Here is a 13,606-nt window from a genome sequence, read left to right on the forward strand (position 1 = left end):
TTTCAGAGCACCAGCTCAATAAAAGGTTCTGCGCCTTCTTAAATCTTCGCTTGAGAGTAGAGTAATTTGTCATTTTTACTGTTAACTGAACTAGAACCAATAGAGTTCAAAACTGTGCGTCCTGAGTTCAGTTTGATGTTTTCAGTCCAGAGAAGAACCGTCGTAAAAATGAAAGAGGCCAGAACTGAACGTCTTTTGTTTTGGTTGGCTAATGTGAAAATTGTGTTTTCTTACATCATACATTAAGTACTGAAGCTGTTTTAATATTTATAACATAGTATAATATAAATACATATCTCATAATATAAAATTGAAGAAGAAACAATAAAGCAAGAGATATATGTAAATTTGCTTTTTTTAAAAACTTTTTTGTTAACATTTGTCTTCAGAAATAATATATTTTCAATGAAGCCACACTTGGAAAATTTTGACTTGCTAAAGATGTTTTGTGTTTTTGCCAAAACAATTCCCCGAAAGACTCACAAATACAGCACCAACAACACTGTTGCTAAGGCCATTCTAAACATATAATTATGTGAATTGTTATTTGGAGTGAACCTAAACAATATATATATATTTTTTAAATTTAATATGGACATAGCATTGGACGATCCAGATGCTAATTTTCAACACCTGTCCATAGGGCCAATTTAGGTTTGCGAATTTTGCCAACACATTTAACAGTATTTAGTAAATATATTATAGATACCTGAAAGATACTGCTCATTTAGTCTTTTGGCCCTCACCCTGTTCAAACAAGTTGTGTTTTGTTGGCATTGGCTTGTTTTTCTTTAGTCAAACTAAAAATATGAAGTGATGGTCTGCAGGGTCATAGTTTCAGTTTCCTGTGACAACACAGCAAGCAACTAGAGAGATTTCACTATTTTGATCCTTTTCCTGTAAGTAACTTCCAACTTAATTGTTGTTTACATAAGGTGCTGACTCACTTTGCAAGATGTAACACTGAGGTAATCCTCAAGGTCATGACCTCCACTATCCCACTGATCATTAGATCTGTCCCTCTTCCGTTAAACAGTTCACCAAAGGTGAATAAATGCACTAGACCCACCCCCATCCTCTGTAATAGTGCATAAGAAAAGAAATCATGCAATACCCAAGCAATTGGGGACAAAGTTAAAAAGCCAGTCAGGCTTGTTTATTTTGACAGTGTTGTTCTGTCTTACAAATTTACTTTTTTCCATAGTTTTAAGATCTATATATAGCTTGCTTTACCATGACACATACATTTGATCATAAAATTATAATTACTTAATCTATTAAGAAATGAATACGTATAATCATCACATCAATGCTTATTGGCAATTACAGTTATTACACAAGCATACATGCATTATTTTAGTGTACTAATTGTCATAAAATGTAATCATCGTATAATTTCAATTGAATAGACTGTCACAGGAGACATTTTATCTCGTTAAACTTACCCTTTATATATATATTATGAGTTATTAAGTTTATCATTAAGTTATTTTACGTATTAAAATCTACAGTTAAATATTAAATTCTCGGGGCTCATTTCTGATTGGCCCCAGTCGCACCACGTGACGTGAGCAGTCACGCGCTTTCCAGGAACCCGTCAGGAAGAAGAAAAACAAAACAAACCTTTTGCGAGCTTCAACGACGAGCAACGTGTGTGTGGACTTAACTGACCAAAAAGGAGGGCCTGTAATCTTCACTACAAGGTCCAACACTAAGACGAGGTGCCTCAAAGAGTGAGTATTGGCGTTTGGGATGCGTTTGATGGTGACTTTGTCGAGTGTCACGTCGCAGTTTTTGCCCAAGCGCAGCGGAGGATTAGCAGCGAAGCTAACATGCTAAAGGCTAATGGTGCTGCTGCAGCTGGGACCAAGCAAAGAAGGGGCGGACAGGCGACTAAAGAGGGACAGGAGGCTAAAGCTGTAGCTGGGTGCAGATACATGGTTAAAATGAGAAAGAATACATGCCTGTTCAGCTTTTAGTGCAGATCTACGAGGAAAGTAAAATGTGTTATTGTGGTTCTTGTCAGGAGTTAATCAGGAAGTAGAACTAGTGTTATAATAACTGCACAATTGTGTCAAATTCGCCATCACATTTTGCATTTTATCGTGCAATTAATATTATTCGACACTGGAATGCAATTTCATCTTGCTGTTACATTTGATTGCACTAGTAAACATTCCCCCCCCCCCCCCCCCCCCCCCGTGGCCTTCTTCATTTGATGTTAATTTGCCTTATTAACGTGATTCCGCAACGGTTTTGTTTGTTATTTGAATTTTAACAAGAAGATGGGTATCTTAAAAATCCAATCGAATTCTTTTCAGACATAGAATAGTGTTTTTGAGCCATAAAGATTGTAGCTAACTTTTGCAGACCGCGCAAAGGTTCTTGGTGGTATCGGGTACACGCCCCCCAACACGGCTGCCGCTGTCAAAACTCGACATAACCCAAAATGTACACACGATTTCACGAAATGAATGCGTTATAACATGACATAGCGTCTCACTACTTAGTATTTTATATTTTTTGTGTCTACTAAACGCGTATTTTGTCAGGTTTTCCACGTTTAGTACCGTTGTATTCGCTAGAAAACATGTGCTCTGTCTATATGTCCGAGTAGTTTCGCTTTGTTTTGCAACAAAATGTGATTAATTTTGTGTTGTCCGGTGTTATATTCATATATAATTGCGATTTTTTTGGTTTAAAGTTCATTTTTACGCTTTAAAACCTAATCTAGGCCACGGTATTACAGGCCTCCAACTTGTTTATCGTCACTCTCAACCTATACTGAAGCGAGCAGTTCATTATGGAGCAGCTCTGTGGACGAACAGACCCGGCGGCCAATCAGAAGCGCTCGGGGGCTGGACTACGCGTGTGCCGGTCCAATCGGAATGCAGGATTACGTGGGTGTTGGCGCAGCGGGTTAGATGTCGCATTTGTTTTGCTTTTACCGTGGAGCTGTGATGCGAGCGCAGACTGGGGCACGATGCTGACATTTTTGCCTTGAACCTCGGTGCGTACGAGTCGTTGCTTTGTCCCCATCATATTTGTGAACTTTGTGCTCATTATAGCTGCCATGTTATTGTTTTTTTGACCATGCACCAATCACGTGTTTCCATCCCTTGTTTATATCGCAGTACATTACGTACCAGTCTTTATGTCCAGCGTGCTTGCCCCCTTTCCCATGCAATAACGTGGCCTCCTTTGTTGTTGTATAGAAAACTGCTTTGTTCATTGTGGCCTCACCAGCAGATGCATTGTCCACCGACTTTGATGCATTCATACGTGTCTATTGTCCCAAGATTTTGCATTTGACATGGATTATATTCACCTGACAGGTTCGAGATAAGTCATATTATTAACAACTACTCTATTATTTGACCTACATTGCATCAAATGTGGCTACAGTATTGTGATTACAGTTGAGATGTATGTTTAAAAAGTAGGATTCTGCTCCGAGTGCACATTGTTAACACATCAAGGCAAACAATAACATTTGACAGAAGTCTAAAATATGAACTGATAAACTAATGCAAGTAGCTAGACATTTCCAAACATGTTTTTAGATGTCTACTAATTATTTTATCTCAAATACAAGGAACAGCACAAAGGAGAAGGTATTTTCTAAGTTTACTGAATATTTGGGGAGTGAATCATGAGTTTAATCAGCCTTTAATAAACCAATTCTTTCTACTTTTCTGCTTAAATAGTTGTGGTCTTGTGTCTGTGAGTGGTCAGACTTACTTTTTTGAGAGCCTTTGCCACATATTAGTCAACCTATCAATCGGCGGGTAATTTCATTCGTTGACTCCCTCAACTTAGACTTGGATTTTGCTCGTGATATATTGCGCAGCCCTAGCATCACGCACATTTTGTCTTGCATTTGCAGCATAAAAACTGGAGCAATAATACACTGTGTAATTGGTGATGTCATTTGACCTGTGAAAAAGTCTGTTTTTAGATTGCATTTCAGCTTGCATGCTGTTAGATTAGGTTTTGGTGGCAGCCTTTGTCAATCATTAATCCCATTTATTTCCTATTGTAGTTTTCCACATTAAAGTCCCTCTGTTGTGTCCTTGTGACGAGGCATTTGACACACCATCACCGTCAGATTTAAGCAAGGCAAGTTTATTTGTAGAGCACAGTTTGCACACAAAGTGATTCAACATGCTTTCGAGAACAAGAAAAGGTGCATTTAAAATCACAATACAAACAAATCAAGCATTCAAAAAATCATTATAGAATAAACTGTTGCAGGTCAAGTGGTCAATTTGAATGGATCGTCAACAGTTTTATAAAACAGACTTCAGACTCGGACTCAAATGCAGTTTTGTTAAATGTTCTGAGAAATGTTGATTTACCAAAAGTGCCAGATAAATTGAAACTGCACATCACTAAATAGTTTTGACTGAAACGACACATTATTTCAAACCATGTATCTTTTATTGTCTTTCCTATTTGAATACTAACGCATATTAAATTGTCCTATTAACTGATTCATCTATTCAAAAATGATGAATCCTCTAAAAGCTATGTGCATTACTCCTCCTGTTATTTGATTTCTAGATCCAGATTCCGATGGTGAAAGCTTGTACTGTTTTCCCTGCACTTTCACTGAACACTCTCATTGTTGTGAGCAGGAAATATGTCTGAAACCCAATGTATGCTTCCTATAACTTCCTCAAATGTCACCAGCAAAAATGTTCTGTAACATTATCTGAGCATATTAACTTTAGCATTCTTTACCCCGCTGTATTATTGTGAGCTCTGTCGAGAAGAGCTTTTTTATGATATGCATTGAAGCAGTGGGTTGGATGGCTAATTCTAAGGAAATGAAAACGTATAATAATAAATGTCACCTTGAAACGGATGCCCTTCACTACTGTACCAAATGTCCCGACACTGGCCTTGCTTCAGGATGGTTGCTCAGTGTTCTTTTGCTGTCAAACTTGATGATATTTGTGTAAACGGACAGCGTGGCGAGCTGCTCTTATCTGGGGTGGCATCAGCACAGACGCTCTCAGATAAGACGCAGAGTGGCCCAGTTGGAACGGGGCCAGACTGTGGAGAATGTGAGCCGTGTGCAGTGCGCCTCAGAACCACAGGCTAATTTGGTTATTAATCATTTAAACTGGACTCAACGGAAATATGTCAAATTGATCCTTTATACAATATTCATACCATAAAATCACATTCATGCTTTTGTGACATTGACATTAATGGGCTTTTTATGAATATTATTTTAATTAAATAAATGAACACTTTTGCCCATAAAAACAAATGAATCGTTAATAATAGATTGTATTTTACTGCTTAAAAAAGCTCTTCACAGGATTAATTTTTCTCCTCAGTCACTACTTTTGAAGCATAGTTGGGAAATACTGACATAAATGAATGTCTAACTTATTTTTTATATCGAGTATCTGGCTCACGATAGTCAGACTACTATGTCAGTTAGGGCCATATCATACTTTCACGGTGATACCAGTATGATTTGAGTGACATATGAAATTGAAAGATCGCAGTACAATTTAGATGGAACTTGCATCAGCGGTGGAACTTGCATGGAGCGAGAACTTCCGTCTTTTATTTTATGTCTTGATCAAACCAAATAAATTGGCTCTGCTTTGTGCAGTGAGAGGAGTTTGAGTCGCTGCTGTGATGTCTGTTCTGTGTTTTCTTTACACTGACACGTGTTGTTGTCAGGTCATTGCAGAGCGAGCGGACTGTCTGACTTTAAGTCACTATTTTCACTATTGACAGTGACTGAGTTCACTCACAGTCCGTGTCACGTTACAGGAGTAGCCACAGTGTTGCACAAAGCATAAAACCACCATTTAAAGGTTTTAGGTTAAATAATGAAAACAATAATTAGATAATTAAAACAACATTCCTTAATATGTGACAAGTTCAATGAATGTAGGTCCAGCCTTTATGAAACCTTAATCTACCTGACAGGCCATAATTAGATTATTGAATTTAAAAGCAGGCAAATGTTGCATTATGGACTATTAATAAAGTTATTTATAATGTACTATTTATTAATATTATATATATATATATATATATATATATATATATTATATATATTATATATATTATTAGTATTTGTTATTATTATTAAAATTATAGCTTTAATGTATTAGAAAGAGCTGGTTAAATGGAAAATATATATATTTTTAAAAAATCTGAACCAATACAATTGTGCCTTTTTGAAGTATTTTGTTTAGCATAAATTATATGGTCAATTATATAATTATTATACATTTTCTAATCTATATCATGATCAAATGTTTTTGCCCTAATGTCAGTCCAACAGAAACGTGTTAAAACATATCTTTGAATATATTAGTTGAGATTGGCTTATTCAGTTTAACAGAGCACTTCACATTATTCCTTTACTCTTTCACTCCTCAGTTACACACTGAAGCCACACTGAAGCCACAGCTGCCCTGGGCAAACTGATAGATGAAGCATCTTGCACAAGGATACAAAGACAATTTGCATTGAATCATTCTTTAAATTTAAGTCAAAGGTCGATTGATGCTTGCTAATTTATAAGATAACTGTCAAATGAATCAAAATCTAAATCCAAAACTGCACTGACACAAAAACAATAAACAACAAATGTATGTAAGTGCTCAGTTTAATTTTAAAACAGTCCTAAAACTGTCAAACCAGTAAAATTATATCAGAGTTTGCTCTGATATAATTTTACTTAAGCATAAAAGAATAAAATAGCAATTTAAAAAGTTCAAGAAAAGGATCAAGTGCAAATAAACAGTTATTTAATATATCTAATGCTGGTTATTTGGTGATGGTGTCCAGACGTGATGGAGCTGTGGGCGCTGCCGGTGTCACTCCTCTGGGAACAGCTGCCCTTTTACACAAATGACAAGATCATTTGTAACAGGCCCCTCGGCTCTTCAGGAGGAAACGCTGTTCAGTGTGGACCAGACGCCTGAATACTTTACAACAATGCAATCATTTCTTTACATTACTGTTTAAATGTGTGCATCTGACATTTTGAAATACCGTGTGTTGATCAGCTCTAGAAGCGCACCAGTTTTAGTTGTGAGATGAGTTTGCATAAAGTCATTTTGATTTCAAACCACACCAGAACATGATTGTAGCTCTTGTTTAGCTGCATGTGCTGATGCAGAAGCACCGGGGCCTGTTCGAGGCGAGTGTGAAAGCCACATATCGAGTAGTCCGGAAACGATACAAAGGTAAAAATGGCACAAACAGCAACTGCAGCGATGATCAGATTCAGCAGCACAACAGGCCACGTAATAGAGCCAGAGATGAAGAGGTCCAATGTGAGTCGTTCGATCAGGGCGCACTCATGATGATGATGATGATGATGAACACAAACACATCTCACAATCACACAATATTCCCTCTTTGTTCACGTCAAGATAAAAGTCTATTTTTCTGGCCGATTTGCACTTAAGTTGCTGTAAAATAATGCTGTTTTTCAATGCCTATTTTACAAGAGGAAACAGAGTTGTAAAAGTGTTTTGATATTACTTCTAAAGAAATTCTTGTTCTAAACTAAAGAAAAGTCTAAAACTAAAGTCACCCTTATAAAAGAGGTTTCAATGGGTTTCTTACCAGGTTGAATAAAGGTTAATAACAACAACAAAAATGTCAAATTACTTCCTCAACTCTCTCCAAACCACATATTTTGTTGACATGATTGGCTTCAGACCTCTCGATTCAAAAAAAGATCCCAAACTGATCATTTACAATTAGAAATGACTGAATCGAATCGATTGTTTTAAATTTGTATTTGATTAAACTATAGTTAGCAGGTTGAACTCTGTATATTTTGTTGACGACGTCGTTACTTGAACGAACGCTCGGTTTGTCATTCGCTTTATGTGAGCCTTCGATTTGCAGTTTCAGTCCGATTGTGATTCATCCTGCAGCTCCAGTGTCCGGCGAGTTTTATTACTAAACGTCGTGGCGATTAAACGCTGTGTGAATGTGGCTGAAGAGGTGAGTCACTGTGTCCCCGTCGTGTCGTCGTAACAGATCCGCCTCTGGATATAGAGCACTGTTTTTGTTTAGTTTCCTTTGCCCGTTTAAGCTTGTACATTTTACCAAAGCAGATGAATCGGAGGCGAGGGGGAAGTGGACCCTGCAGAGCGGCGATGGTTATCAGACTCCGTGCTGTTACAGTTATTGCCTGTTATGTCACGTCGTCGTCTATCGTTACGTAAGGGTCTCCTATATGTTTTCTGTGGGGCAGTTTTTAGCAGAGCGCACAAGGAGCCGGCTGTGAGTGAAGTGAGTGAGAGCAGCTCAGGGGTGAAGAGTTTATTCGGGGCAGGAAGTGATGCGCTCTGCACTCTCCTCCAGTATTTGTTTAAATGCAAAACGCAGCAAAGGGGAAGACTGGTGTTACTCTGTGTATGAGCGGAGAGATGGAGGAGGAAGAGAGAGAGAGCTCAAAGTCTCTTAATATGTTGGAGTGATTTAGGGTGGGACGAGACACAAAGTTAGGTCCACGAGAACAAGATGACATTTTGACATTTATCTAAAACATAAATGACTCTCTTTGGTTCAGATTACAATTGTACTTCTATTTCATGTTATAGCTGTCGTCGTAACAATGTACTTGGACCAGAACCACTCGCTACAAGAACGATTTCCTCCCTTTACCCTTGGACTCATGAGCACTTCATAACCTGTCACTTTAAATAACTCACTGGAACAATGCTCCATCTATTTGCACGGCTTGTTCTGTCCATACTGTATCGTTTTTGCATCTATGCATGTAGCCAAGGTCTATTTATATAGTATCTTATATTTTGCATGCCTTTATTTATAGTTTACATTGCATTATTACTCATAGCTTTGTGTTGCACCATATTGCTGATGCAAATTACTTGCTTTTTTACTAACAATGGAATTAAAATCTTTCTCAAAAACAATTCTAAACTATTGCTTCTCAAAGAGACTCTTTAAAGCACTTCACCCATTTGGACCCTGCTGAAAATGTAAACACGTGAGAAAGAAATCTCACAAGATTGTTCTGTGGGCATAGTGTTGTGGCAGTTTTACCTCGTGAGATCTTGTCTCATCCTTAGAAGTAAGAAAATTGTAAGTCTTAAGATAAGATAAGATAATCCTTTATTGTCCCACATGGGGAAATTTCATTGTTGCAACGCAGGTAGATACAGAGGTAGATATAGAGGAAAAGAACAGATCACTTATAGGAAGTTTGAAAAACACTATCAGTAGAAGATCTCCTATAAACAAAAACTCCTATAGACAAAACCTCCCATTTCCCAACAAGGGATGGAGGGGAAAATAATAAAGATAAAAATGAATAAATAAGTACCATTGCATGTGATCACGACAGTAATTGCACATGAATATGTGTCACGATAGTAATTGCACACGGCAGTAATTGCACATGAATTGCACAGTATTTGCATTCATTGCATTCATTGCATTCATTGGTTGATTAAAGCTCCTCCTGCAATATTCAGTCTTACGCTTCTTAAACTACTTCGGTATTTCACCTCAACTTAATATTAGACTGTTGTATCAAAGTAAAAGCCTAATTCCTCCTGATTTCAAAGGTGTAACTTCTCTGCCCTGCTCTCCTTGTAGATGCTATTGATTTGTCTTGAGGGCTGGACTGACTCCGGGTTTGTTTTGAACATTTGGACATTATAACACGGTTAGACGTGCGCTGTAAAGGCAGGTATTTGGAGAAGAAGAAAGAGACTACGGTATTGTCAGACGCAACGCCTCATTTTCTCCACGGTTTGTTGTTGGATGAGTGGAAGCCTGCGTTGCCAGATTTTCAGAGTGGAACAAGCGGCAGAGCCTTTGAAAATGGCCCAAAACAAACAACCCGAGCTCTACGATAATAAGCAACAAGTAGATGGCGTTGTGTCGCTGCTGAACGAGCCCTAAATATATGTGCATATTTATTATAACATGTTTAACATCAGTAACCGCTTGTGCAGCCCGTGTTTCAGTCACAGTGGGTCTTTTAACATAAAATTCGCTCACTATAAAGATGAGAACTGCGGAGGAAACAGCATTGGGACGATCCGGCAGTTTCTCTATCACGGTGCAACGTCAAGAGTGGGCGGAGCTAACGTTTCAAACTGAAGCGTTTAATCAGGTACAGGGCCTTTTAATGTTTTGGTGTATTAAGTTGTCTCCTCTGGGAAATGCGTTTTCCGCTGGGACGACCTGTCAGGAGCGATGTGTCGTGGGACTTCATTACAGCGGGACGAGCCGTATATTCAGTGCGTTTAATCAGGAGAATGGGGAGTGGCTGTTTACTAAAGGATGTGTCTTTTACGATACACTCTGGAGGGTAAATAGTACTGCAGTTTTATGGTGATGTTTTGGTTATTTTTCGATTGAACGTCCAGGTCCATGGTCCAAAAATAAGTTACCGTATTTTCCGGACTATAAGACGCACCTTTTTTCATAGTTTTGGCCGGGGTGCGACTTATACTTATATTTATACTTATACCTGATATTATTTTCGCTCTTGCAACCGCATTTCATACTCCAGTGCAACTTATAAATGTTTTTTTCTTCTCTATTATGCATTTTTTGGCTGCTGCGACTTATACTCCGGTGCAACTTATACTCCGGTGCGAGAATTATACTCCGGTGCGAATTATACTCCGGTGCCAGTTATACTCCGGTGCCAATTATACTCCGGTGCCAATTATACTCCGGTGCCAATTATACTCCGGTGCCAATTATACTCCGGTGCCAATTATACTCCGGTGCCAATTATACTCCGGTGCCAATTATACTCCGGTGCGAATTATACTCCGCTGCGACTTATACTCCGCTGCGACTTATACTCCGCTGCGACTTATACTCCGCTGCGACTTATACTCCGGAAAATAAATTACTTAAGAGAGTAAATTATCACTTTACAAATACATTCATTATTCATTTATTTTTGATTGAATTTGACTAAATAAAGTCATATCACAACATTGTTCTAAAACTGTTCCGAAAATATTTCTACTTCTTCAAATTAATATCTAGTTTCAACACTAGTTTTAGTATCAGTTTGTATCTAGTTTTTGTTACTTTTGATAGCCCTATTTTAGTTTATGACGAGAAAAATGATAATGGGATTAAAGGAGGCGGGCCGTTTCGAGACTCCTTTAGTTACCTTAGTTACCTTTTGAGTTACCAAACAATCAAGCTTTTCATTTTACCTGGAGTCAAAGCGTGAGAATATAGTCGTTCTCATAATGCCGTCATGCTACTTACATTTTGTCTAAACATTCATCGCTAAAGAATTTGTTACTGTCAGTTCAATTGTATGATGTGTATTCATATTTCATCTGCTGATTGAATACTTTCCTTTTCACCTCGACATTCCACAGGCTGTTTGTTTGTGACACTCTGCCTGTTATATAAATGCAATTATTTATAGATGAGTCAGAACATTACATATGTCATATACATACTGGTCGTCCTTTCTAATGTTTGCTAATGCAGTAATAACAAGCTCAGTCTCTCCTCTGATTCGATCTCTTTACCCACAAACAGCCGCTCCGCTAAAGCTTTGACATCTACAGTAAGTTGAACCCAACACTCTGAAGGATGACGGCTTTTCAGAAAGGAAAGACATTTTACAAATCTTTTAAATCCAGATTAGTCCATAAAATGCAGGTTAGTTATCCAGTTAGCAGTGCCAACTTCTCTGAAAAGGCTGAGCCCAGACAAACAAAGGTCAAATGCAGTTCCCCCACCGTCTCGTATAACATCGTTTTTATTAGCCTAATTTTTGAGCTCATAAACATCCGAGTTCTTGTGGTGAATTAACATTTCTTGTGACTGTGTTGTAGTTAAGGCTGAACGTTTAATATAACAAAATATCGAATTGTGATTTTTCAGACAAACCTGTTTATAGAGATCTAAACTACAGGGTTAGCAGGTGATATTGTACAGAATATTAGGAGGAAAGAAATTATGTTCGCTAAATAATTGTAGTCCTCGCTATTTGCCATTTGCTAATTGCGACTATTCAAATTGCGATTTTGACATACATCTTGCACTAGTAGTGGAGGTCGTAGTCATTGTTGTAATAAAGTCCAGACGGCATTCTTGCTGTATTTAGATAATTATTAGATTATTATTATTACATATTTGACATCAATAGTGCACTTGATTAAGAAACCTACAGTGGCTTTGTGGCATAATATTCAGCACTCATGTCTCACAACAGGAAGTTTCATTCTCAGACCATGTGGGGACTTAATGGGCAGACTTTTGCCTTTCTTTGTTCCGGTTTCTAAACTATAGGCTAATTGTCCATCATCTACTCCTCGAGGTCACATGTTATAAATAAGTCCTTTTATAAATATGCTATAAAGGATTCTGCACATCGATTGGCTTTTGACAGTTTTCCTCGTCTTCTCTCCACAGCCCTGAACAGACTTGTCCCGTATCCAGACCCACAGCAACAGAGCCCAAACCCAGTCCCTTCTGTGCCCTCTGCGCCCCTCTTGTCTCTGGGACATCCCAGAGTTTTTCTGTGGAGCAGGAACTCCTCCCTCACCTCTGGGACTGGACAGAAGGCCCAGAGGTTCCCCCACTACAGCCCATAGCTGTGCTTTGGCGATGCCTCAGGTAAAAACAAATGCATGAAAGATGTACATTTGAGACCTGTGTTACTGTTACTGTTTAATGAGTTTAATGTTAAAAATAAACTATTTTTAACTGCTGTTGACTTCATGCTTAACCATGTTCTAGTCAATCAAATATCAAGCCATATCCCAATGAACTTGTTCCAATGTTATGCAAACTGATCTGTTACAACGCCAATTCAACAATTTATAAAGACGTGCAAAGATACAAATTGCCAAAACAATGAACAAAAGGAAAGCTGCAGAAACAGAACAAAACCAAACGTAACCAGAAGGTTTGTGATCTGTGCCTCCGCTTCCTGTCTTCTGTTTGAAATCTGATTTGGTTAACCACACCAAAGCTGCTGCTCTGCATCAGCTCAGAGCAAAGAGATCTTTATCTGCTGTTGTGCTTATGGTTAAAACTGATGCCACTAATGCTGCTATTGTTGTAAACATTAATGCAAAGGCTCTTTACCTTTATGATGCCGTTGTGTAAAACTACAGTGTTTAAGCATGTGATTTCAAGTACTGGTCCAGAGGTACAAATAATTGGAGCAATGCCAGAGATTTGCCTTTATATTACATAAAAACAAAGTTCAGTAACTCTTGAAACAGACTTACCAATGAGCATCTAAGTGTGGTTTTGTTGTTTGAGGCTCAGTAGATGACGTGTTTCTGTTGTTTCAGCCCAGTGTATGTGCGATGGAGCCTCCCTTTGCAGACGCCTTTCAGAACTACTCAATTGTCAACCAGGCGCTGACCAGCACCGACCTACTGGCCACCAGCTCCGACCTGGACTTCATGTACGAGCTGGTGAGTGCTCTTCCACACTCTGTACACTGCATCACTCCAATGTAGAGGAGCTGCTTATTTAAGACATTAAATCGAAACTAATTCACAGATGAAGTCACAGCTTCACACCAAACCTTCGTCACCATGTGCTGCAATTTCCACATGATTAAAATCTGCTGTAA

The 13,606-nt window shown here is 38.3% G+C and overlaps 1 protein-coding gene across 1 annotated transcript in view; it reads left to right on the forward strand.

Moving 5' to 3' along the window:
- The first annotated feature begins 1,612 nt into the window (after positions 1-1,612).
- Positions 1,613-13,606, forward strand: part of crebrf (creb3 regulatory factor) — a 29,924-nt gene continuing 17,930 nt past the window's right edge. Inside the window, exons 1-3 of the mRNA XM_072445787.1 lie at positions 1,613-1,733; positions 12,430-12,633; positions 13,320-13,445. Coding sequence (XP_072301888.1) covers positions 12,625-12,633; positions 13,320-13,445 — 135 coding nt within the window. The 5' untranslated portion in view covers positions 1,613-1,733; positions 12,430-12,624. The remainder of the gene's footprint in view (positions 1,734-12,429; positions 12,634-13,319; positions 13,446-13,606) is intronic.

This window comes from Eucyclogobius newberryi, unplaced genomic scaffold, assembly GCF_026437365.1.
Source record: "Eucyclogobius newberryi isolate DKJ021-1_F unplaced genomic scaffold, fEucNew1.0.hap1 SCAF_15, whole genome shotgun sequence".
Classification (NCBI taxonomy): domain Eukaryota; kingdom Metazoa; phylum Chordata; class Actinopteri; order Gobiiformes; family Gobiidae; genus Eucyclogobius; species Eucyclogobius newberryi.